At 37.5% G+C, this 26691-nt stretch overlaps 1 protein-coding gene across 3 annotated transcripts in view; it reads left to right on the forward strand.

The window, feature by feature from the left end:
- Positions 1-26691, forward strand: part of NEGR1 (neuronal growth regulator 1) — an 804818-nt gene that overhangs the window by 608408 nt on the left and 169719 nt on the right. For all 3 annotated transcript variants that reach the window (XM_026497808.4, XM_057310558.1, XM_048220720.2), the window contains exons 5-6: positions 10750-10870; positions 26317-26468. In XM_026497808.4, coding sequence (XP_026353593.1) covers positions 10750-10870; positions 26317-26468 — 273 coding nt within the window. The remainder of the gene's footprint in view (positions 1-10749; positions 10871-26316; positions 26469-26691) is intronic.

Raw genomic sequence — 26691 nt, forward strand, 5'->3', positions numbered from 1 at the left:
CTTTGAGTGTTTAGGGGGACAGTGCAAGGGCCTTCACCAATGCCCCTAAAATCAGACTTACTATGCAGTTATATATCTTAGCTCTGGATTTTTTTTACAAAATATTTTGCTTTTTATGCACCTGTGCAAACATAAGGGAATCAGACATCACAGCTTGGTACTCTAAGATGGATATTGAGCCTTTAATAAAACAACTGAAGTCAATTTCATGTGAAATTCATGTGAATTTAATGTGAAATTCCACTTTTCTTTGTCTTTCATGTGAAAGAGAAAATGATCTAATCATAAGCTTAACTGAATCGATACATTGATCTTTTATATGCCCTAACACATAATGTCCGCAATTGCATATCTTTCTAGAAAGAACACCTTTGTGTTCCATACGCTTTGGATGTTCTATCACATTATTGAACCCAAGCCTCTTACTTTTTGGTCATTGAGAAATTAGACAAGGTCTACCACAAATGTCTTTCAGAGAAGATTTTTTTTGGTTAACTACAATTAAAAAGCAGGGTATGGATGGAATTCTGGGAGAGTAAAAAGTGATACTGGTACAGCTTTTAATTAAATTAATCACATGCTTGCCATACCAAGACAATTAATTTTTTAAAAATCAGTTCCTTTTCTATCCATATCTTATCATGATCTCATGTTCTTAAAGGTAGAATAGCTGTGATGTCCTATTCACTAGTAATAATACCTGTTTAATAATAGCTAATATTTTTATTGGCTGCTAATTAGTGCAAAGCACTAAGGTAGCACTTTTCATGAAGTTTGTTTTTGTTTTTAATTCCAGTGTAGTTAATTTATAGTGTTATATTAGTTTCAGATGTACAATATAATGATTCTACAATTCCATGTATTACTCAGTGCTCATCAAGTTAAGTGTACTCTTAATCCCCATCACCTATTTCACCCACTCCCACCCACCTCCCCTCTGGGAACCCTCTATTTGTTCTTTATAGTTAAAAGTCTGTTTTTTGGTTTGTCTTTCTTTCTTTTTTTTTTCTTTTGTTCATTTGTTTGGTTTCTTAAATTCCACATGTGAGTGAAATCATATAGTTTTTGTCTTTCCTGAACTGGCTTATTTCGCTTAGCATTATACTCTCTAGCTCCATTCATGTTGTTGCAAATGGCAATATTTCATTCTTTGTTTTGGCTGAATAATATTCCATGATATATATACCACATCTTCTTTATCCATTCATCTATCTGTGGACACTTGGGCTGCTTCCATAATTTGGCTATTGTAAATAATGCTGCAATAATCATTGGGGTGACTGTATCCCTTTGAATTAGTGTTTTGGTGTTCTTTGGGTAAATACCCAGTAGCGTGATACTTGGATCACAGGGTAGTTCTATTTTTAATTTTTTGAGCTTCCATGCAGTCTTCTACTAGGCTGCGCTAGTTTGTATTCCTACCAACAGTGCAGGGGGATTCCTTTTTCTCCACATCCTCAACACTTGTCCCTTGAGCTTTTGATTTTAACCATTCTGACAGGTGGTATGTCATTGTGGTTTTGATTTGCATTTCCCTGATGAGTAATGTTGAGCGTCACTTCATGTGTCTGTTGGCCATCTGTATGTCTTCTTTGTAGAAATGTCTGTTCATGTCTTCTGCCTATTTTTAATTGGACTATTTGGGTTTGGGATGTTGAGTTATATAAGTTCTTTATATATTTTGGATACTGACCCTTTATCAGATGTCGTTTGCAAATATCTTCTCCCATTCAGTATGTTGTCTTTTAGTTTTCTTGGTCATTTCCTTTGCTGTTCAGAAGCTTTTTATTTTGATGAAATCCCAATAGTTTATTTTTGCTTTTGTTTCCCTTGCCTTGGTAGACATATGTAGAAGATGTTGTTATGGCCAATGTCAGAGAAATTACTGCCTGTGCTCTCTTCTAGGATTTTTATGCTTTCAGGTCTCACATTTAGGTTCTTAATCCATTTTGAGTTTATTTTTGTTTATGGTGTGAGAAAGTGGTCCAGTTTCATTGTTTTGCGTGTAGCTGTCCAGTTTTCCCAACACTTTGAAGAGACTATCTTTTTCCCAGTGCATATTCTTGCCTTCTTTTTGAAGATTAATTGACCCTATATTGTGGGTTTATTTCTGGGCCTCCATAAAGTTTTTTATGTTTTCCATACAGCAATCCTATGAAGTAGGCTGTATTATTTATTTTATGGTTGAGAAAACTGGGGTTTAGAAGGGTTAAGGAACTCAGATAGTGAATGTTACAACCACTTTTTTTTTGGCTGCAAAGAAAAGCCTTTTCACTGCACTATTTTGTGACTGTGTAAATGTTTAAGGTCTTGGAGAAGCTGGAGGTACATTACAAATATTTTTTTTTTCATCCCCTGTGAAAACAGAGCAGAGGTGTTATTCAGTGTGAAAGTCCTTTAGGTGATGAAGATTATTTTTCCACTATATTCCAATAGTTTGATTTTTTTTTTTAATCTGACTAGGTAAATTATTTTTAAAAATTTTCTCTTAGCAATATCATGGAGTTTTCAGCTTTCTTTAAGATCAAATTAGTCCATAAGGCAAGGACATATTTGCTTCATGGAAAGGGTTTATTGACCTTGTGATCCAGTGAGGTGAGATCCATGACATCCTTTGAAAGATTGTCATTATTCCTTACCCTAAGGTGCAACCTATCTTCAAGGAAGAAATTTTTCAGCTATCATTCATCCTCATCTGTAACAATTGTGTATTGAGCACTTCTTATATGATGTGTTTTCTGGTAGGTACAGGAAACCTTAAATTTTTTTCAAAGACTGTTTATTTGAGGCTGGTCAACACAGTGTTTTCCTACATAGCATCTGTAAGACAGATTTCCTCATGATTTGCTTCTCTTTACTATTCCTCACTCTTCCTTATTGTTGTAACTATTTAATATGACACCTTCCCCATTGTCCATCATTTTGAGGGAGAAGAATGGTGTCAAATCTGTTTGCCTTTGGAGCTACAGAGTTTCATTTGAACTACCTAAATTCACTAAGGCTATTGAAATAATTCTTGGATTCACTCATCTTTTTGATAATAGGACTTTGTACAAAATCAAAGCTCCCACTGAGAATGACAAGAGAGGAAGAAGGTCTTTGTGGCTATTGTCATGTAACTAAGAAAACTTGAATCTTGATTAGGCTTATTGGGTGCCAAGTGCAGAGGTTCCGTTTCTTGCACCTGCAGAGCCTGGAGTTTTGGATGAAGAACCTTTAATTATCTTCATCCTGAAATGACTGGCTAAACAATGAATGGAAATAATCCCACTGAGTAAATGAAAAGGGAAGACTCCTCTTTTATGAGCATCTAATCACACAGGTGTTAAATACCCCTTCTTGACCCTTTCACTGCTGGCTTTTCCCAGCATCTGCTCTTTGCTGTTCCCCACATCTGTCTAGTAAAATTTCTCTAAAATTTATTTATTTCAGTATGCAATTGCTTCAGCCCACGGCCATATACAATTTGATATCAGGGCAGTATTCCTAAATTTCAGCAGTGCACACGAATCAGTCTATTCCAAAGGATGCCATTGTACTTATGAATTTGAGAGGCTCAAGTAATCACTGTCTTTGCTTCTTTGGTGTAATTGGAAGAAGTTACATCTGAGCAAAACAAAAACTGTCTTTATGGGGGGGAAAAAAAACAGTTCCAGAAACACAAACACATGTAAACGCCCATCTTTACACTCCCATTCCCTGTAAAAGCACCTTACACTACTGGGTCAGGGCCAAAATTCACAGATCAATGGAGTATGATGGTAAAAGAATTAGGTTCTGGGAGCGATCATTCAGATTTTACCACTTGGTTATCTCTTCTAGGAAGGGCTCAATATGATTTCTTAAAACACGGAACATTTTTTTTTAGTGGAAAATGAGTGTTTTGTACAACTTCACTAAACATACTTGTAATTCCTTGTTAATAGCTCCAGTTTGAGACTTAATCATAATTATTGTGAGGTATATATATTTCTGGCAAATAAGCAACTATTCCTTATGATGCAAATAACCATGGCCTTTTCCTCACATAAAATTCATGAGTGCATTATAGCTTATGAGCACATAGAAGCCTATTGAACCAGGGGTGATTGTTGACCTGAAAAGTCATGAATCACATAACATAGGATGTGGACTAGACCTTAGACATCTACTAGTCCCACTGTCCAACATACTACCCAGAATAAATCCCAAGAAAAATTAGGCCCACGGGACTTCAATATAAAACCTTCTACAATTCCATGGTCTCATAAGTTTGGAAAAAGCTTCATTCTATAAAATATTCATTAGGCATACATGCACATCACGGTCTCTGAGATGTGCTCTAGAAAAGAAACCTTCTAGATATGATCAGACATTTTGGTGGCCATATAACTATTTTATTTACACAAAATAATAGAGTTCAGAATGACATAAACTTGGAATTTCACTAAAAATGTCCTGTCACTGCCAGTTAACTAAAATGAGTTGACTCAGGTCCAATGTGACCAATGATCTATTTAATTAAATTTCCTCTCAATTCTTTCGTTTTTTATGGATTGGCCAATGACTTTCTCATCATCCTAAAAATTACTACAGCATCCTCCTAGCAGTTCTGCGTGTTTCCCCTCCTGCCCTTCGGCAGATCATGATCTACTCAGCAGCCACAGGATATTTACAAAAAGTAAATAAAGCCATGTCACTCTGCTGAAAATCTCCAAAACCTCATCTCCTTAGAACAAAATTCAAAGGCTTTACCATGGGGCTACCAGACTTTACAGAATCAGAGCCCCAGCTGCCTGCCCAATCTTCTCTTCTGGATTCTTCCTCTCACTTATCTGCTCAGGCCATGATGATCACTTTGCTGCTACTTAAACCTTTTAAGCATGTTTCCACCTCAAGCATGCTCTCAACTCAAGGCCTTTCCCTTTTCTGTTTTCTTTTATTGTAATAATTTACTACAGATGACCACATGATTCTTTTTCCCTCATCATTCAATTTTCTGCTCAAATATTGCCTTATCCATAAGGGACTCCATGACTGCACCACAGAAAACAACACATCTCGGCATTCCTTTTTCTTTTACTGTGCTCAATTCCCATCTCAGTTAATACAACTTTCTTGCTATTTATTTATTTATTTATTTATTTACTTACTTACTTACTTTTGGACGTGCATGGATATGCAAAAACACACACCCACACACCCACACACACACACACACCCACACACCCCTCAAAAATGTTAGCCCTACGAGGCCAGGAATACCATTTTTTTTCATTAACATGGTCCCTAATAAAAATATTTAATTGATAAAGGAATGAAGAATAGGTAAGTACATGAATCCACTTCTTGAACAGTCATTTTTAAGAGAGGGAGAATAATATGAAGAAGGACTCATTCATGTCCCCAAGAAAAATCAGTAGAGCCTTCAAGTTCAAGTGTATAATTTTAACCTCAAAATAAAATCTATATCAGATTCCCCTCTCCATATTGGTTACCCGTAGACCATAGCCCTTTAATTGTCTAACACACAAAGTGTTCTTAGGACTTTTTCTTATGTACAATGTTAATTTTGACTCATTCTTCATCTGTGCTTTCATATGACATTTTAGGTATCTTTCCATTTTTGGTGTCCATCACAATAGCCTGTGAACCTCTAGACAACAGGATCATGTCCCTTTAACTTGTGTGGTAAAACACCTAGTGTTGAGCCATATGCACAAAGAACTGCATAAAAGCCTTTTAATGACAAATTAGATTTTATTTCGGTTCATTACGCATGGGTTTTCAGGCAATGTTCCGGATTTCATGGTTTTGTTTATAATGAGTCATGGCCCCCTTGACAAACAAGAGAGTAATTAAACTAACCAGGTTATCAATAGAAGCTTGTGATGGATCTCCTGTTGCATATGGTTGTTTCATCTTCAATAATAGTTAGATATTATAAAAGATTATGGCCTCTTAGTGTGACAGGGAGAGAAAGAGAGATTAAAGCCTCTGAGAACAAGAGTGGAAATACAGTCCTACCTATGCCTCTCACAAGCTAAAAAGTATCATAATAATTGACAAATAAGTGGGGTTTTATTTATAGATATCTTTTATATATTTTATTGCCTTTTATGGGGAGATGTGAATTTTGCTTTACAAAGATAATTAAATTTATTAAATGATTTCTTATATTGTATGAAAGAGTGGGTATATATATATTTGTGTGTGTATACGTAGGTATACACACACAAATACATAGACATATACACACATAGATATATACACACATATATAATATATATTTACATATATACTATGTATATACATATATACACGTGCATGTGTATTATCTTGTAACATTTTCTTCTCCAAATATTTTTGGTAACACTTTTTTATTATTTTTCACCAAGTTATTAGCAAGCACTTTAAAAAAAATAATATTTCTTTTCAATTTTCTTTCCAGAACTAAAAATTGAACTTTTACTATTAAGAATAAAAATACCACAGAGAAATAGAGGTGCTATAATTTCAAAGTGAAGTATCACCCTTAACAGAAAATGATGAATTTCCTAGGGTCTTTTTTAAAGGAAAGGCAATGTTCTGTTGTAAGGGTGTTTACAGTTTTCATATTCACTGCATACTGAAAAATCATTAAACTCTGTACTTTTTTATTGCTTTCTAAAGAAACCTAAAATATATCCAGAGTGCACACTTACTCAGGTCATTTGTCTGAATGAATTAGTATTTGCATTTTCAAGGTTCCTGTTGTGTTGAACACTTTCCCATAGTGTTATTTCAAATATGTAGTATGTTAAAAAGGTTGATAGAAAAGAAAATATTTATGAAAATAGATATGCATATCTAGAAGATAGATATGATAGAAGATAGACATAGTTGCAACACCAAAAGGAACACACCATCCATGGAAGAAATTATTGATAAGCTGGGGTTCATTACAATTAGAAATTTTGGCTCTGTGAAACACAGTGTTAAGAGTCTGAAAAGACAAGACACACATTGGGGAAAAGTATTCATAAAAGGCACATCTGATAAAGATTGGTTATCCAAAATATGCAAAGAACTCTTAAAACTCAATAAGAATATAAACAACCCAGTTAAAAAATGGGCCAAAGACCTTAACAGAAACTTTGCCAAAGACATACAGTTAGCAATTAAGTATATGAAAAGATGCTCCATGTCATCTGTCAGCAATGAAGTGCAAATTAAAAACAATGAGATACCTCTACACACCAAATAGAACAACCACAATCTGGAACACTGGCAGCCCCAAATGCCGGCAAAGGTGTGGAGCAACAAGCGATCTCATACATTGCTGGCGGGAATGCAAAATGATAGAGCCACTTTGGAAAACTGTTTGGTAGTTTCTTACAGAACTAAACATGCCTTTGTCATGTGATCCAACAATTGCACGCCTTCATATTTACCCAAAGGAACTTAAAACTGACGTACACAAAAGCTTGCATGTGGATGTTTACAACTGCTTCATTTACAATTGCCAATGCTTGGAAGCAACCAAGATATTTTTTAGTAAGTGAATGGATGAATAATCTGCGGTACTTCCAGATGATGGAATATTATTCCGTGCTAAAAAGAATTGATCTATCAAGCCATGAAAGGATATGGAGGAACCGTAAATGCATAACACTAAGGGAAAGAAGCCAATCTGAAAAGGTTACATGCTCTATGATTACAGCTATGTAACAGTCTGGAAAATGCAAAACTTTGGAAACAGTACAAAAGAGAGTGGTTTTCAGGGGTGGAAGGGTGGTGGAGGTTAAGAGGCAGAGCACAGAATATTTTTAGGACAGTGAAAATAACTTGTAAGATATTATAATGATAGTTATATGTCATTATGCTTCCGTCTAAACCCATAGGTTATACAACACCAAGAGTGAAACCTAATGTAAACTATGGATTTTATGTGATGACGATGTGTCGATGGAGGTTCTTCCCCTGTAACAAATGTACTGCTATGGTGGGGAGTGTTGATAACAGAGAGGCTATGCATGTGTTGGGGCAAGGAGTATATGGAGATTTCTATACCTTCCACTCTGTTTTGTGTGAACGGAAATTACTCTAAAAAATAAAATCTATCAAAAGAAAATGACACATGCATACAACTCTTAATGTTTCTCTCTAAAACTCATTGATTTATTGTCTTACCCATCTCAGGCCATGGGTATTCTAACCTTCCAGTTAAGCCAGATGAAGTCACCCTGGACTCTCTTTTTTTTTCACATCTGTTAGGAAAATCCTATGGGCTTCAATTTCACAACAGACTCCAAAGCCAATTACTTTCACTACCTCTAGTGCGGCCACCCTAACCTGAGCTGCCAGTATTACTTGCTTTGCTTACTGCACCAGCTTCCTACAAGTTCTCAGCTTCCCTCCTGGCCTCACTATGGTCTTTTCTCAGCACAGCAGCCAAAATACCTTTGAAACCAAAGTCGGATTATATCTCTCTTCTATGGTAGTTCACCATTTCGCTCAGAGTAAAGCCAAGTCCTTAAAATGGCCCTCAAGGTCCTTTCTGGTCTTGTATCCTTTGGCCCTATGTATTAGTCAGGGTTCTCCAGAGAAACAGAACCAATAATATATATGTGTGTATATATATCTACATTTCTATATAGATATATTTCTATATGGATATATACACACTTATATATGAATCTATAGATGTCTAGATAGATAAATACACACATACATATTTATACGTATCTACATACAGACACACATACACACACACAAAGAGATTGTATTATGAGGACTAGCTCACATGATTATGCAAGCTGAGAAGGCCCCTGAATTGCTGCATGCAAGTGAAAACCTAGGAAAGTCAGTTGTATAGCTCTGTCCAAGTCTGAAGGCCAGTGAGAACCAGGGGAGCCAATGATATAAACCTCAGTCCGAGGGCAGAAGACCAGTGTTTTACCTCACGCAGTCAGGCTTGCTCTGCCTTTTGTTCTATTTTGTTCTATTCAGGCCTTCAATGGGCTCTATGGTGTGCACCCACATGGGAGAGGGCCATACACTTCACTGAGTCACTGATTTGAATGTTATTTCCATACGAAACCAGACGAACCCAGAAAAAATGTTTAGCAAATACCTGGACACTGCAATGCAGTCAAGTTGACACAAAATTAACCATGAGAGACTATGGACTCTGGGAAACAAACTGAGGGCTTCCGAGGGGAGGGGGGTGGGGGATTGGGATAGGCCAGTGATGGGTATTAAGGAAGGCACATATTGCATGGTGCACTGGGTGTTATGCGCAGATAATGAATCATGGAACATTGCATCAGAAACTAGGGATGTGCTGTATGGTGACTAATATAACAAAATAAAAAATTATTTTAAAAAAATTAACCCTCACACTCTATCTCCTGATAATCTCCCTTCTTTCTCTTTGCTTCAGCCACATGGTTATCTTTGGTATTTTTCAAGCAAACAGGCTTGCCTCAGCCTCAAAGCCTTCCTGCAAGCTGTTCCCTCTTCCTGGAAGTCTCTTTCTCGAGATAGCCACAGAGCAAACTCACTGATCTACACCTAGTCTTTACATAAATCTCACCTTCTCAATGAATCTTCCTCAGATTACCCTACATAAAATTGCAATCTATAACTTGTTCATATTTGTCTTATCTTGCTCTAATTTTTTTTACCATCTTTCTTATCAACTTGTAATATTTTATATAAATTACTTATTTATTTTATTGACTGCTTATAGTCTGTCTCCATATTCCTCCCTCCATCTGGAACATAAACTTCATCACATCAGGGAGTTGGACTGCTTTGTGCCTTAAGAAGTGTCTGGCATATACTGATGGCTCAACGACTGTTTGATGAGTAAAGGAGTGGCTATGCTACAAAGGTTTTTAAGCAGCGTGTTATCTGCTTTGATCTCTGAACAGGCAAAGATAGACGAGATACTCACCCTGCCTTCAGGCAGCTAACAAGCAAGCCCGGCACACCCATAAATAATTACAATACCAGATAGAAAGTACACAGTATGAGAGAGATTTAGAGAAACTATTCATCAAGGGAAAGCTATTTTCAACGAGAGCAACAGGAAAGAGGATGGAGACACCTAATGGAGGCCGCATCTGTAGAAATGGAAAAGAATAGCATTTCAGATAGAGGAAACAACCAAACAAACCCCTAATATGCTAAAGCACAGGGAACAGGCAGAAGAAAACCCTGAATAATGAAGTTCAGGCTTTGAGTCAATATGCCTAAGTCAATATGCCAATATTAAGCCCGAATTCCGCAGCTAAGTAGCTGTGTGACCTTAGATAAATTATTTAACCTCTCTGAGCTTCAGTTTTCACATTTATGATATTGGGGTAATCCCATCTAGCTTAGAGTATTACCGTGAGGAAATCATGAACATAAAGCACCTAGCCCAGGGACTGGCTCCCAGTGATCACTCAATAAATGAGAGCTATTATGGGAGTGTAGCTTGACTGGAGTACAGATGAAGTGTTCCCCTCAACAATGCCATTTTTCCAACAGGAAGCAAGGCCAAAATGTATTGCATTTACTCTGCACTCCTTGGGAACATTCATCTATTGTCCAACTTGAAAAATGAAGCTGAAAATGACTAGTCTTGTATTAGAAGCATAAAACACTGAAAATGTGATGCATTGGGCCTATCAGGCATAAGATTGCTTTGAATATAGAAGGAATAAAAATATATGTGTGTTATATTTCTGCTGAAGATTAGTTTTACTTACCCACCAGTTTCTTTGTTTGTTTCTTTTTCAGTCGCTCCTACAATTCAGGAAATTAAATCTGGCACCGTGGCCCCGGGACGCAGTGGATTGATAAGATGCGAAGGTGCAGGTGTGCCGCCTCCGGCCTTTGAATGGTACAAAGGAGAGAAGAAGTAAGGACTTTGTGATTATTACTGTGTTTCAAGCACTTTGAGCTAATGTGTTTGTGTTTCAGATACTTACTTGAAGCCATTTCTTTAACTGGCTTGAATGATTCTCAGCAGCCTCCTTGCAGGCAGGCAAACGGAAGGGGCCCACATGGGAGGGATGAGTAGCTAATAGCATCTAGGAGAAATGTCCACTTTGGTTTTATGTGATCACAGAAATGCCTGCAAATCCCACGTCGCTGATACGTTTCATTTCTTCCCCTCCTTTCTGAACCAGCACACCATTGCTCTTGCTGGCAACCATGTTTACTTGGGAAGTAAACCAGTTTTTAAAGGACTTGGGCACAGCTTTCGTGAGTGCACTCCAAAAGCAATCGGAGCTGCTGTCTCTGCCTGGCTTCCTTGAGAAGTCTCAGCCCTTTCACCTGCCTTACTCTCCTGCAAGGCATTTTAACATTTCATTTTATAGAACACTGTGTTTTAGATATTCTCTCACTAAAGGGCCTGTAGAAGAGATAAAATACATGGTTAAAGGACTAACCAAGGGGATTTTAGGGCTACTGTAACTTTAGCTGTATATGATTGTCCCCTTGAGGAGCCCCAGGAAAAGCCTTGACAAGAGCTGTTGAACAAGAGAAGACAGGACTTGACTACTTTCTCTTTACTTTCAACCAGTAGGCTCATTCAGACCTCTTCAGCTGCTCTTACCAAGCTATCAAAGAAGAGTGGGACCCCTGTGGGTTAACTGGAAGATGTAATGCAGAGGGGAGGATATTATCTATAATATATATTTTTTGCCTCAAAACTAGTTGGAAGAATGTGTTCAACAAAATGCTAGGTTGGGCCATATGAAACTGCCATTTTTAGTCCAAAAAAAGCTAAATATTGGCAATTCCATATTGTTCAACATATATATGTATGAGGTTTACTTATTTATACCATGGCTCATGACTAATGACAGCTAAATGTCTGAACTGAAAACTAGTGAAGTGACATAAGAGCTTGGATGTTGCCATAGTGGATGACAGTGGATGGGACATAAGGAGGTACTTTTTTTCTTAAACCGTAACCAAAGAAGATTTGTAGAAGGCCTCCTCCCTCTTCATCATCAGCCTTAACAATAAAGACCATCCCCATAACTATCTCATTTGATCTGAATAACCGACTCTGCTTTTATCAACAATTATTTGCAGCTATTTTTATGCAACCGCTTCTGTAATTTGGAGTACTTAATTTTTAATTCATTTTACTACTTCTAAATCTACCTCTTTAGGGGTTTCGTAGAAGCCCCATTTTTTATACACTTAGAATTAGATGAACTAGTCTGCGGTCACCCTTGTCCTATGGTACAATATTGTATATCAGCCAATAACCTTTTTCAGATTCTGATAATCCAGATTCAGAAGTTCAGCTTGTGATTGATTATCTATATGGACAAACACCTAGTGGTTTCCAATCCTCTGTAAGTTACAAAACCCTTTTTTCAAATACAATCTTATGCGGAAGCCCAGTAAGTAGTACCTATGAAAGCAGGACTTCTCTGGTAGATGTGGGGTGAATGGAGCTTCAGTTCCATGGTCTCAGAACCCTCCCTTGCAAGAGCCCCCCAAATCCCCGGTTCTTCCACAAAGCACAGTTGAAATAATGACAAACTATTTTACATTTTTCTCAAAGTCCCTTTTGATCTGCATCATACCTTCTTACAAGCTATCAGAATTATCCCTGGTAGTACAAGTGAGAGCTCCTTTGTTAAAGTGCTTTTGGTTTCCAGTATTTTGTGAAATAATGTCCTGATTTTTTTTTCTATTTCTCTCTCTTTTCTTTTCCTAAATTCAGCAACCATTGTCAGAAAAGGCTACAATAATCCTTACTCAATTTTCTTGGCCTATAGCAAAAATAGCAAAGGACCCATTGGTGTCCATAGTCATAGCTTCAGTGAATTTTTTCCTACTGGAGAGATGGACTGTAGCTTTTATTACATTTTCAAAGGAGTTTAGAGCCACTGCTAAAAAAGGTGGATTGATTCTCCCCAATCAGTGCCCTTTCCCAACACACTGACACACCTAGAGAAAATCTGGGAGCTGTGAAAATCAAATGCACTCGTCAAAGGCAAACATACTTTCATTTCAGAGTGAAGTACACATCTGTCATTCATTAAGGTTATATTTGAGGAAATACTTAAACTATCAAATACCACAAGAGTATATAAAGTCCTCTCAAAATTACAGTGAAGCAAATTTAAGTATGTGCGAGGAGTAGGAAAGAGAAGGGTTCTGGTTGCTGAATGGTGGTTGTTACACTCACTGAGTGGATTTACCATGCTACCTTCTGGGCTCTTCAGATATTTACCTCATTAAAATGAAAACCTATCTATGTAAAAAGCACCTGTTGTTTGACAGACATTAACCCATTTTATTTTATTTTCACACAAACTTATGAGATAGATACTATTATTATTGTCACCTTTTGCTTGGGGGAAACCAAAGCACAGAGTGTTTTTAAGTAATTTTCACAGGTTCATACAGTTAGTGGCAGAGCTAGGATTTGAACTCAAGAAGTCTTGCAAATCTTCATGCAGAGTCCATGCACCTAGTGTAGGTCATGGCACTTCAGAGACTATCAAAAATAATTTGAAATGTCAGTGTTAAATGGCAAGGGTAAGGGCATTGCAGGTCATTTATGAATTAGCAAAATAAAAGACTGCACATACAAACACACTTTCTGAATTTACTTAGTCAAAGACAGAAATAATGGAATCAAGGTAGACACACAGAGAAGAAACAGATACAGCACGTTTCCAAGCTGTTTTCTTGACCTCAAGGTCACTAACAGAAACATGAAGCTGTCAGAGACCCTGTCAAAGTGTAGCAGAGTTTTTACAAGATCTGGAGAAGTTTTATTTCCTAGAGATATTTTATACTTTAAGCTTACAAAAATATTCAGAAATAACTTACTGTCTTCACTTCTATTTAAGAGAATGTTTATAAAAACTCATCTCTTTTAAATTAAGATCTTCAAAGCTGGATCTTCATTCAAATAAATAAGAACAAATAAACATAAACAAATAAAAAAAGAGGCAGTAGCTGAACATCCTTCGTCTCATCTCTGCCCATAGTTCTTTCACATCCTATAAAATCCATATCTGTGTACTGAGAATAATCTAAAAAACCTTTTTAAAAAAATCCTGCAAAATAAAGCAAAATTTAAAAGAAAAGAAAGAAGCAAATGCTTACTGAGGACAAATCACTTTCCAGGTTCTTTAAATTCTTTTATCTCCCCTATTGTTCAGACTTCTGTGAGACACAATTTATTGTCCTCAATTTACTGATGACAGAACTGAGACACAAGAGACTTAACCTGTCCAACAGCTCTCAACTTCAAAGATGCCATCAAGACACATTTTATTGTTAACTTCTCAGTCCACTTTCTTTCTCTTGTATACACCACCATTCTTAGTTACCTACTGCTAAATAACAAATGAACCCAAAACTTAGCCGCTGAAACCAGTAAGCATTTACTATCACAGTTTCTGTGGGTCAGGTTGAGCAGGTTAGCTGAATAGGTATGGCACAGGGTCTCTCATCAGGTCGCAGTCAAGTCTCATCTGGTCATCTAAGGGCTTGACTAGGGCTGGAGTATCTGCTTCCAGGGTCGCTCATTCCGATTCCTGGCAAGTTAGTTCTTGCTATAGGCAGAAGGTCTCAGTTAATTGCCTCTTCATAGGGCTGCTTGACTGTCTTCTTGACATGGTGGTTGACTTTCCCAGAACTAGTAATCCCAGAGAGAGCAAGGTAGAAACTATGTATGACCTAGTATATGCTCTGTTATTTCTGTAATATCTTATTGGTTACACAGGATGATGCTATTCAATGTGGAAGGGGCAAAATTGGAACATGATTATCAAGAGTTAAGAATCATCAGATACTATCTTCAAAGATAAGCTTCTACACTATCTCTCTCATGGATGACAAGGATGACAATAAAAAAAAAAAACCCATTTTTTTTTACATTAGAAATATTAGCCATTTGACCTTTAGTTTATTATACTGTTTAGATAAGCACCATGAGAATGACTGAAGTTATATACTTATTATTAAAATATGATCCTTTGGTATAAAATGGTTATTTTTTTAACACTACAGACTCTTTTAGCATACCTGGTAGGGACAGTACTCACAGACTTAATTTTACTCCATATGCATTTTAGTGTTGGGAAAATCAGAGTTCAGAGTTCAATTATATAGAAAGCCAAAAATTTAAGCTTTTTTTTTTCTTGTTAATGGAAAAAAATAGACTCCTTATATCCAGTGAAGGGCACAAAGTACTATTAAGCAAGTAATATCTTTGATGACATGAAATTAAGTTAATCTATGGCTTGAGAAGAGTATATTTATTTAGGATTAAGACCAAAAACATAAATTAAATTTTAATGAACTAATGTTTAAATAGGTATTGCAAAAACATGGGTTTTGTATCATTTTGTGAAGATGGCACTACCATCTTGTAATGGTACGTACTTGGTAGGTAGATCAGTGATGTAAAGCAATGGTCCACAACATTTTTGAAATATGTATCCCTATGAATAAAATTTAAAACTTAGGAAAAACTATCAGTATATGAATACTTATTTGTAAACTGTGTATATCCACTTTTGAACTAATATTTTCCAAACATTAAATGACCTGTAGGAGATAAAATTTGAAAGATGAGATACAATTAAAACATAAATGGGCATTCTATTATTTTCTTTTCACACTCCAACAGATCACTTTGTACCCCATTCGGAGTACTTGCCCTCCATTTTGGAGACTCTTGTAAAGTACATTAGATTAAAATAAGGACTTTTAAGGAATTTTCAAGGGCAATTCTAATGACATGCTAATTTTACCCACCTGCTGACTTTGTAATTTTATAACACATATAACTCACTGTATACTATCTTACCCATTCCTCACACAATTCTAACTAGATTTTTTTACATTTAATTTTATTGTAGGGCAAGAGAGAGAAAGAGAGAACACATGCATGAGTAGGGGGTGGAGTGGCAGAGGGAGAGAAAGAGAGAGAGAATCTTAAGCAGTCCCCTGCTCAGGGCAGAACCCAACGTGGGGCTCGATCTCATCACCCTGAGATCATGACCTGAGATGGAATCAAGAGTCGGATGCCTAACTGACAGAGCCACCCAGGCACCCCATACAATTCTAACTAGATTATACCTGAGGGGGAAAAAAACCACTATATTTCATAAAGGTAAAATGACTTATTGAAGGGAAGTACAGAATGGGAAGTAAAATCTAATTTCAAGGTAACCTTGGTAGGTGATGGATATATTTATGGACTTGGTAGTGATGGTTTCACAGGTGTATAGTTACCCCAAACTCATTGAGTTGTATATATTATACCTCAACAAAGTGATTTTTAAAAACAAAACTAAAACCAACCCCCAATTTCCTGAGCCTTGTGTCAAGATATCCCTCTTCTAGATTTTATACAACTTTGATTATTCAGAAGAGACTAGAAATAAGTTAATTCATTCTCTCTCTCCCTCTCTTTCTCTACCCCCTTTTTTCTCTCTCTTTTATCTTCTCATTCGTAAGGCCATTCTTATAAGATTAATCAGTTACATATTTTGATTTAGAAGGACACTGGAAATAACCCATTACCATCCCATGTTAAAAATAATCTTCCTTGCTGACCTGAGATTTTATGTGTTCATTCGAAAAGTATGCATTGGGCATTTAACTGTGACATAATTGGAAAAGATTGAAAACAAATTAAGTTCCTGCATTGAAGAAACTTCTGTTTCTAATGTTATTTCACTATCTATCTATAATTTTATTTTGATGATATTTCACTTTTTCTTTTTTATAACCTAAGTCTTGTCCATACAGTTTTGTTACCCCTGTGATGACTTAATCATCCCAGGCCAGGGAAGAGGTAAAGGATAAATATATGAAATAAGCAAGAACATTTCAACTACTGGGAAATGGAAGACCCAAGTCCATGTAAGACATATATACAAAATATTATATTTAAAACTTTGGGCCAGTCAAACAAAATTAAAAGTGGGCTAGTCTAGTTTGCATTGCTTGACTTAGAGCTTATAGTTTGTCATAAAAATCAAAATGAAATAAGGACCAAGTAAGAAGATCCTAAGGGAGCCCTAAGTCAAGTCCTTGAAAGTGGATAGGAGGGGTCCATTCAACGCAAATCAGAGCATTAACAAATGCTTCAGGGAAAAGGTAGCTTTTCTGCTTGATACCAATGAATAGTATTTCCAAACATTGCAAGGAGTCAAGAATAATCATAAGCAAGGAAAGAACATGGTCAATGTAATGTAAGCATTGTGTGGAGAGGGTTTTTTTTATGCCTTGAGGTACAGGATGTGAAATCAGGCATAACAGGAGGTAGGGTTAGAAATGCATGTTAGGGCAAGACTTGGAGCATTTTAAATACCATGATAATACATTTAGACTTGATTCCATAGGCTTTGAAAGCCACCAAAGAACTTTTCAAGAGTAGTAAAAGTATGTATTCCCTGTCTTCACAAAATGTTTCTGAGCAGTTGGGATGGGAAAGATACAAAATCTGGTTTAAACTAGGGTATTAGTTATGCAATTAAAAAGCAAGAGAGGAGGGGCACCTGGATGGTTTAGTCAGTTAAGCATCCGACTCTTGATTTCAGCTCAGGTCCTGATCTCAGGGTCGTGAGATCCAGCTGTGTGTCAGGCTCTGAGCGCTCAGTGCTCAGTCTACTTCAGAGTCTCTCTCCCTCTCCCCCTGCCCCTTCCACTCATACAATCTCTCTCTCTCTCTCAAATAAATATTTTTTAAAAAAGCAAGAGAGGAAAAAGTTAGTATTTGTATATTTCAGTGATTGATTACATACAAAGAAAGGACCATTTGAGGATAATTATAAGTGTTCCAACTCAGTAATAAGGTGAATGGTGAAGTCATTAACTGAAACTGGGAACATAGGAAAAGAGATTTGGGAGAGATTGCACTGAGCTTGGTTTAGAACATACTGAAATCGAGGTATTGATACTGCATACACGGTCCACCAATAGACAGCTAGATCTCGGTTGTGTTCTTAAAATTCATAGCAGTATTTCCAAAATAAATATCTGATCTTATCACTTTCTACTTAAATCCCTTCAAGGATTCTTGAATGTCCCCAGATGAAAGTCCTAACATCACAATATGGCATGGGAGGCCTTCATGTTCCTGCCCCTGTTTACCTCTCTGGCTATCTTGCCATTCTACCATCTCACAATAAGGTTGTAACTGTCCTAAAATATTTTAGTTCACAAACTGTGACATGGTCTCTATCTTTAAGGCCTTTTCATATGTTGGCCATTTTGCTTATAAACCCCTTCCACCCACACACCCATCCTGGCTACCTTTGGCTGGCTGCCTTCCACTGGTCCTTTCGCCTCAATTCAGATATCACCTTCTCTCAGAAAACTACCTGGACCCCATTCTGCTTGGAAAGGAGTCTCTCCAGATGTGCTCCCATGTGCTTACCTCTATCAAAGCACTTTTTAAATGATACTCAACTTGTTTACTGCTCTCTCTCCTCCTAATCTATACTCTATCTACCTGAGAGTGAGGGCTTTGCCCTGTTTGCCGTTGTGTTCCCAGCATCTAACGTGGTGTTTGAAATACACTCTGTGGCAAGAACGAGTTGTGGCTTTTCAATCATGATGAAGGAGAGCCATTCTCATTTTAATACATTTTCAAATTGAGAAGAGAATATTAATACAAAATTCATCTGTCGCCTTAGATTGCAGGACACAGGAAACCCAATACGTGATTGCAGAAAAGAAGCCGGTTTCTGCTGCTCAGTTCTGACTTCCCAGGATTTCTTTTTTGTGAATGTGATCTCTGCACAATGGTTGTGTTGGTATATTGTGGGATGAAATTTGACATTAATCATGGGCACATTGATATTAGAAAAGCAGTTCAAGCAGAGGGGAAAAATCTAGTCATAGGCCAGGTTGTCGGGGATACAAGGCTCACTGCAGTCAGAGGAGGATTGACACCTGCACTATAGCCTTTGTTTACTTGATGTAAAGTCAAAGGCAATATCCTCCCTGTGTGAATCAAATTGTCACAAGTAAGGCAGCCCAAAGATCTCTAATCTAAAATTATTAATTTCATTAAAGTTGATAAAGTAAACAAGACATACATTTTAAATAGCCTAATAAAGTCTAAAATCATTAAAATGTCCTAATATATTATAATACATTAATTTATTCAAATGTGCAACTAAAGATAGATACCCCTTGGGGCTGAGACATTGATGCATGATATTCTTCAGTCCGTTCCTAGGAATAGATGATATCATATTGTATTCAAGCCTTAAGTACCAAGCGACACAGTAAACCAATAGGTTGCTATAGCAGCATGTTCACATCAATTTTCATTTCTCTCTGGTATTTAGCAGTTCTTATTCCTCCTCCTTTTTACTTTTATTTTTTTTATCTACCCTGCACATCTGTGAAAAACCTAGATGAAACTGATAATACACATGTAATTGAGACTGAGTTTGGCACATCTTGAAATCATGATGCTATGATCTTTTCAGTCACTCTCGTAGATCTTTCCTTTAAAAATAATTTCCTGTATTTTCAATATTTAATATTTTGCTGCCATCTGAGAGGAAATGTATCCGTTGTGTCTGAGAAACAGACCCTATTATTGTATGATAATAGCACCTATCCTCTTTCTGGGGCCTACTGCATTTGATGTAGATGTGTGTGCGTATGTGTGTATAGATATTACATTGTATACATTTAAAAACCAGTCTTATGTCAACACTTTGAGATTGGCTTCATTTTTTCCATTTCCCAGATGAAAAAACTAAGCAATACAAAAATGTAAAAGCATCATTCATTCAGTCAAGCTTACAGTAACTACTTAGCATACACCTATTAAGTACCCAACATTATGCTCCATGCGTAGAATACAATGAATAGGAAAAACGAGGAAGCTTGCCCTAATGGAGTTGCACGCTGATGGGGAATATGGACAGTAGTCAAAAGTCATGCAAATATATGAAAACTTGCACCTGAAATGGTGTGATAGAGAGGAGTTTTTGATGTGCTGATGATTTGACCAACTCAGAAAGGACACAGTAAATTCATAGCATCGCTAGGACTTGAACTTTAGAGACAATTTTGAACTTCCTTAAAATTATTGCATTCTTGCCACTTGTCTAGATTGTTTTTTTTTTCCTGCCATCCTTGACTATATTCCACATATACACTATAGAGAGAGATTTACGACAACCTGAATATTTAATGAACCTAGGGGAAGAAAAACAAACACTAATCAATGCTGAAGGCGTGTGTTGTCCGGCAGGCAGTTTGAGGAGGAAAGAGGGCAAGAGACCATTTCGTGCCTCTCATCTTGGGACAGTGAGTAGCCTGAAAGGGGGACTCCGTTGGGAGCAAAAGACAGCTGCCATAAGAGACTAATGGGCATGGCTAAGCCCCCATATAGGTAGTTAAGAGGCCTCTGGTCCAGGGAATCTGCAAATAGCTAGCTGAACTGAACCCTACATTTTTAAAATTTTTCTGTCCCACTATATTCACCCCATGGATTGGATCTGTCTTTTCTGGTGCAGATACCATATTATTACTTGGTTGTTTAGCTCCACTGTTTCTATTCCCTGGCTTGACTTAATTTTCTTATACCACTCATGATTTCTGCCTTGTCTTTCCAAACTCAAATACTGGTTTCCATTTAATGATTTGAATACCAGTTGCTACTCTGGGACAATACCAAGAGTCAGAAGATCTGGATTTGAATGTTGGTTCTACCACTTACCCGATGATAGAGGACAAGTTAACTTAGTCTTTCTAAACTTTTTTCTTTTCGTCTGTAAAATGGGACTAGTAAAGCTTACCTCCTAGGGTTGCTATGAAGATTAGTTGACATACATTTGAAAATGCTTAAATGTTTTCTGAATGTCAGTTTCCCACACACCTCACACCAAACATTTTTTGTACGATGTTGAAATTCTTTAATGTTAGGTTACTTCAGTCATAAAGATGAGAACAACTAACATTTTCCACATACATAAAGCATTCCGGCTTACATTAAAAAGATGAGAAATACAGCCATGATTCAGAGCCAAATTATATGTAAGCTAGAATTCTGCCATTGAGATATGTTGTGCAATGACCTGTATGCCATCTCAGTGTCATCTTCACATATTTAAGTGTAGCCAAGGTCCTTAGATAGAGTGTCCTCTTTGTCTTTTTCCCCCCTTTTGGTTCTTAAGTCAGTGCCTTCACCATAGGAAGTATTTAATCATCATTTGATGACCAAATAAAACTTATTTCCATTAAGATCATAGTACCTGTGACATTTTTACTATCAACAATGACTCTTTCTGAAGCTCTTTTTTTTTTAGTTTTATCCTTACCTCATACCACCCCTTGGAACTCAAAAGCCTGTGATCCATTGTTGGAAGTAACATTCCTTTTCTTTGTACTTATAATTCTTATGATTCAAGAACTCCCTTTTGTCCCCTACTGTCTTCTGTCTCTGCTATACTACCACCCTAAGATCAATTGATAAGACCATAATAATCTTATCCAGTTATATAACATGATATAATGTTATCACATTTCCTTGTAAGTCTAGTCTGATAAAAGATTATCATTTGAGAACACCTCTCCCACTCCTATATCAGATGACTTTAATATTTTAAATATTGTTGCCTGATACACTTATGTATGTATCCTATATTAGCAATGAAGTATTTCAGTGACTATTTGCACGTGAAAGCTTGTTTCTCCAGAGTATTTATTGTTGCTCCTGATCTGGAAAGGCAGATAGTAAACAGATAGTAACAAACAGATAGTAAACAAAATGTGCCATGAGGCACGATTCATATATAAAATGAATGAGGTCTGGTATAGCTGTGCCATTTATTTTTGCAATCTTAACAATCAGTGCCAGTGGCTTTGTGGTCAGTTTCACTGTTGGGTGTTGCAGTGGACTCTTCTGTCCATCCTAGTTACTGCCTGAGAGAGGCTGTGATTGTAAATTTTGTGAACATTTCATGAGTCCGCTATAAAAATATCCTTAGTTATTAGCATGCTTTCTATGTGGTACTTCTTTCTGCCTGACACTTGAAAATGTAAGGGTCTATTCTAATTCAGAACTAGTCAGTTGGTCAGGCTGTGCTATTTATGAGTTGCCTACATCATCTGCTGGTGGGGCAGATAGCCTGCCGTTCACAGATTTATGAGGCATTAAGGAAAGGCAGAAGGAAGAAGAGTGAGGGCAATGGTCCTCAGTATGTGTCTTTGTCCATCTAGGCCTGCTATAACAAATTACCACGGATTAGTTGGCTTATAAACAACAGAAAGTTCTCTCACAATTCTGGAGGCTAACAGTCCAAGATCAGGGAGCAAGCATAGTCTGGGGAGGGTCCTCTTCTGGGTCACACACACCGTATTGCATCTTCACGTGACAGAAGAGGCTATGGGAGCTCTCTGGAGCACTAATTCCATTCATCACGGTTTCACCTTCATGATTTTTAAACACCTTCCAAAGGCCCCACCCACTAATACCATCACCTTTGGGGCTTAGGTTTTCAACAGATGAATTTGGGGAGGACACAAACATTCTGATCCAAGTGGGATAGAACAAACTACCTTAGAGGTAGTTTGGGGTAGAGGGTAGAGGACCTCAAGGTCCATAGTAATAGAAGGTTCTCATAGCCGTGGGGTCCACTGGAAGGTAAAAATGCAAAAAATAAAAATGTTCAGGAATTCCTAAGCAAGCACCAAATGCTGCTGATCTACTTCCAAGGGAAGGAATACTGTATTTAACTATTAGTTCAACAAAATTGTTTTGTCTTGTTTTGTGGGGAGGGACTCTAAGAAAATATCTCTTATTCTGTAATCTAAGTCAATACAAGAATGATTCTTTTAGGACTTGAAAGACTTAAGTATTTAGGGGAAAGGAGAGAACTCCAAATAAGGCAATATTCTGGATTTAGTTCTCTGGTTTTATTGCAAGGTGTATTGTGAACTATTGCTTGAGTTGTCACTTCAAGATTTCACATCACTGATTTAAGGAAGTCTGGTTTCAAACAAGTCTGGGATGGATGTGAAAAATTCAGTGGGGCCAGGGTCATTCTATTAATAAGCTGATATGTGCATGTTTGAAAGCTATCAAGAATTTTCTTTAACACAGAATAACAATTTAATTTGTCAAATATATGTTTTTATTGATAAAAAATGATTCTGTTTACAGAAAATATAACTATATCCAACCATTTTCTAATAAAACTGTTTCATAAAGAAAAAAAATCATCAATTAAAGAGCTCTTCTTTTTATTTGTTTTTAGCCAAAGATTGAAATTACATTAGGGAGGGACATGATAAGTGTGGGACTTATAAGTTTGGTTCAAATTTCTATATCCAGTAACTAAGGGTAGAAGTATTCATCTTAACAGGGTCCTCATTGTGACCAACATAAACTCAGTTATAAACACCTATTTGATTGATTCTTCTCTTCAGCTTTGACCTTCTGAAGGGCCTCCAAAGGTCTTCAAAAACATGTGTTGGTTGCCCAGCCAAGTCACTAAGCACTTAAGCATAGGACTCATCTTTGTAGCAGTGACAATTTTCAGAATTATTTTGAATAACTGAGAAAGCCCCTCACCCCATGGACCCTCAGGATTCCTGCAGGAAAATCACAGAAGTACACCTCCAGAGATACATACCATCTCAGAAGTCATTCTCCCTCAAGGTCAGCTTTGGAAAGTCTGTCTCAGCCATCTACTGGGTAAAGATAGGTTCTTACAGGGTATTTGAGGAGTCAGCATTTCTAAAACTCCCCACTCTAGAATAAAGTAAGTTTGGGACTTCTCCAGTAATCTCAGAAAGCTAGCTTCCTCTAGAGGGAAGTACATCCCCCCAGGGAAGATAACTTTTCTTTTTTATTGGCCATCACCACTTGCCAGGCTGAGGGAGCAGCAGGAGTTGCTGTCGCTGCTGTGCCATTGACGTGCCCCTCTGTGTGTAAGGATGCACACAGCAGCGCTGGCCAGAGGCCAAGAATAGGTCTACACACACGAGTGTGGATATGCTGCATGATTTAGCAACATCTGGGGCTTTGCCTTCAGACACATTGAAGGGCAGAGAATTAGAAGGCAACTCAGAAGGACAGCCTGAAAGAACATAAGTAAACAATGCTGGCATGTTGCTGACTCTACTCTCTTGAGATTTTTCTCCCCAGAGTCTAGCCAAATGAAGACCCTGACTAATTTCTTCTTAGTTCTTTAGCAACAAAATGAATCTCAGTTTTGGTAGGTGGGGCACAATGGGGATTTCATAGTCCAGGGAGTTGCTGAGTCCTCCGGAGAATGTGTCCATAGTGTAGACATGGGCAGATAGATTTGAGCCATAATGCCAAAGCTCTCTGGACAACGAAGCTGTGAATTTTTATACATAGTGTATACTAGTTGGTTCAAAATAAAGTTACTAATGTGATGTAGGAAAATATGCAATAATCACGATGGTATTTCGGCATAAATGTTGATAGATTTGCAATACGAGACAGGAGAGTAAAAACTGCCATATCCTTGATATTTTATGCCCTATTTTCTTGTGTCAGAGTTGCAGATCATTAGGTTTATTGCTCAAGTTAAAGTTTTTCAATGTTTATTTAACTCAAAGTTTTATTAATCTGATTAAAGTTTGAGTTTTGGATAAGTCAAATTCAGCTATTACATGAAATATAAGCAATTCCCAGAGTAATCAAGCATGGCTGCTTATTTTAATCTGCATGTAACTGCAGGATATTTTATCTTAATTCAGATGCAAGTCACATAACGTAATGCAAAGGAGTTCAACCTAAACTCTCAGGGGAATGCCATGTATTAGCATCTTCATGATTAAAGAAATATTTAGTACTAAAACTTGAACATATTAAGGAGGAAAAAATACCATGCCATTTGGGCTATGAGCTTACGTAGCCCATATTGTGATCAGCACATCTTTTCATCGTAAACTTTGGGGTTAGTTAGGGAGACGTTATCATCTGGTTGGCATCCTCATTATTTCAGAATTCTTATTTAGAAAGAGAATTTCTTGAGGGGGTTTACCAATCCCTGTGTTTTGGGGATGTCACCCCAACTCTGTTGATCTATGAACTATTTGCTTTTTTTTTTTTTTTAAAGATTTTATTTATTTGGGAGAGAGAGCAAGAGAGAGAGCACAGTAAAGGAGAGGCAGAGGGAGAGGGAGAAGCAGACTCCCCACTGAACAGAAAGCCCGACATGACGCGGGGCTCAATCCCAGGACTCCGAGATCACAACTTGAGCCAAAGGCAGACACATAACTGACTGAGCCACCCAGGCGCCCTGAACTATTTTTTTGTACTATTAAGTGTATACAGGACTCAAATATAAAATTAAGTATGTCCATATGGCCCTGCCTTTTGAGGAATTTAAAGCAATTCAATTTATTTGGGTTGAAAAGACCTGTGTGCCCAGAAACTGCTACAGAGAACAATGCAAGAATGTGACTTTTAGAAATCCCACAGCAATTTTGAGAGAAACATGCAGAGAGAGAGAGAGGGAAGAGTCATTTAAGGTGCATTAGAGTAGGAAAGATAAGACACAGATCAGACCTGAGTGAGGAGGGAAGGATCCAGCTGGCAGATATACAAGGGGCTGGTGACCATTGGACGCAGATCAGGAAAAGAATGAAGCAGGAGTGGGCATGGCAAGCCCTGAGAACAGAAGGCGCTCTGCCTACTGGAGAGTGAGACCTCTGCTGGTAAGCCTGGAGAGAGATTTTTGGGTAGTCAGTGTGGAATCGGGGAAAATTTGAAACATATCGAGGCCCAGAAATGTTAGAGGACTTTCCCAGCCACATTCCTAGTATGTGGCCAAGATGAGACTCAATTTGAAATACTCTTCTCAATGCTAGACTGCTGCTTTTTTTCTAGGTGTAACAGCAAGTCGCCTGTCTGGGTCATGCACAGCTGCAGCAAAGTGGTATGACCCTAGACTCAGAACCATCTTAATGTCCTGATGGTTTTAGAAACCATCAGTTTGTGTTTTTAATAAAATCATATTTAATTTGTTTTACTCTTTCTCGACTAACAGATGAGATGCCATTGCTGTGGTGTGTTTAGTTTTCTAAAATACGAATCAATGTATGAATAGGACATGAGGAAATATAAATTCAGTGTGCTGTAGAGCGCAAATCATCCCATAGTAACAATCTACGGCTGTCAAACGGCTCCTCCTCCCCGATATCTACTAATGTAAGGAAAATATAATTGCACCATTATTACATTCTATGCTAACACGAATGTGGACAAAACTGACTATGGGTTGCCATGACAACCACAATGAAGCTAAAACTAAAAATGGTATTCACGATGCCTATTTACCTAGAGTTTATTTTGTCTTCTAGGCTCTTCAATGGCCAACAAGGAATCATTATTCAAAACTTTAGCACAAGATCCATTCTCACTGTTACCAATGTGACACAGGAGCACTTCGGCAACTATACTTGTGTGGCTGCCAACAAGCTAGGCACAACCAATGCGAGCCTGCCTCTCAACCGTAAGTAACACAGTGTTGCCAAAATGCTCCGGGGAGGGCCCCTTGGCTCCTGTCCATCAGCAGAGATAAAACCTGAGAATGGTGTATGTTGATTTTAGAACTCAGCCTGATGTGACACATGCCTACACAGAGGAAACGTGGCCCCTAAATGGTATGGGTGTTTGAGAATTTTTGAATCCCTATTGAAGTCTACATGTGTTTAGAAAAATGTCTTAGAGCGCAG

This window comes from Ursus arctos, unplaced genomic scaffold (genome assembly GCF_023065955.2).
Source record: "Ursus arctos isolate Adak ecotype North America unplaced genomic scaffold, UrsArc2.0 scaffold_12, whole genome shotgun sequence".
Lineage (NCBI taxonomy): Eukaryota > Metazoa > Chordata > Mammalia > Carnivora > Ursidae > Ursus > Ursus arctos.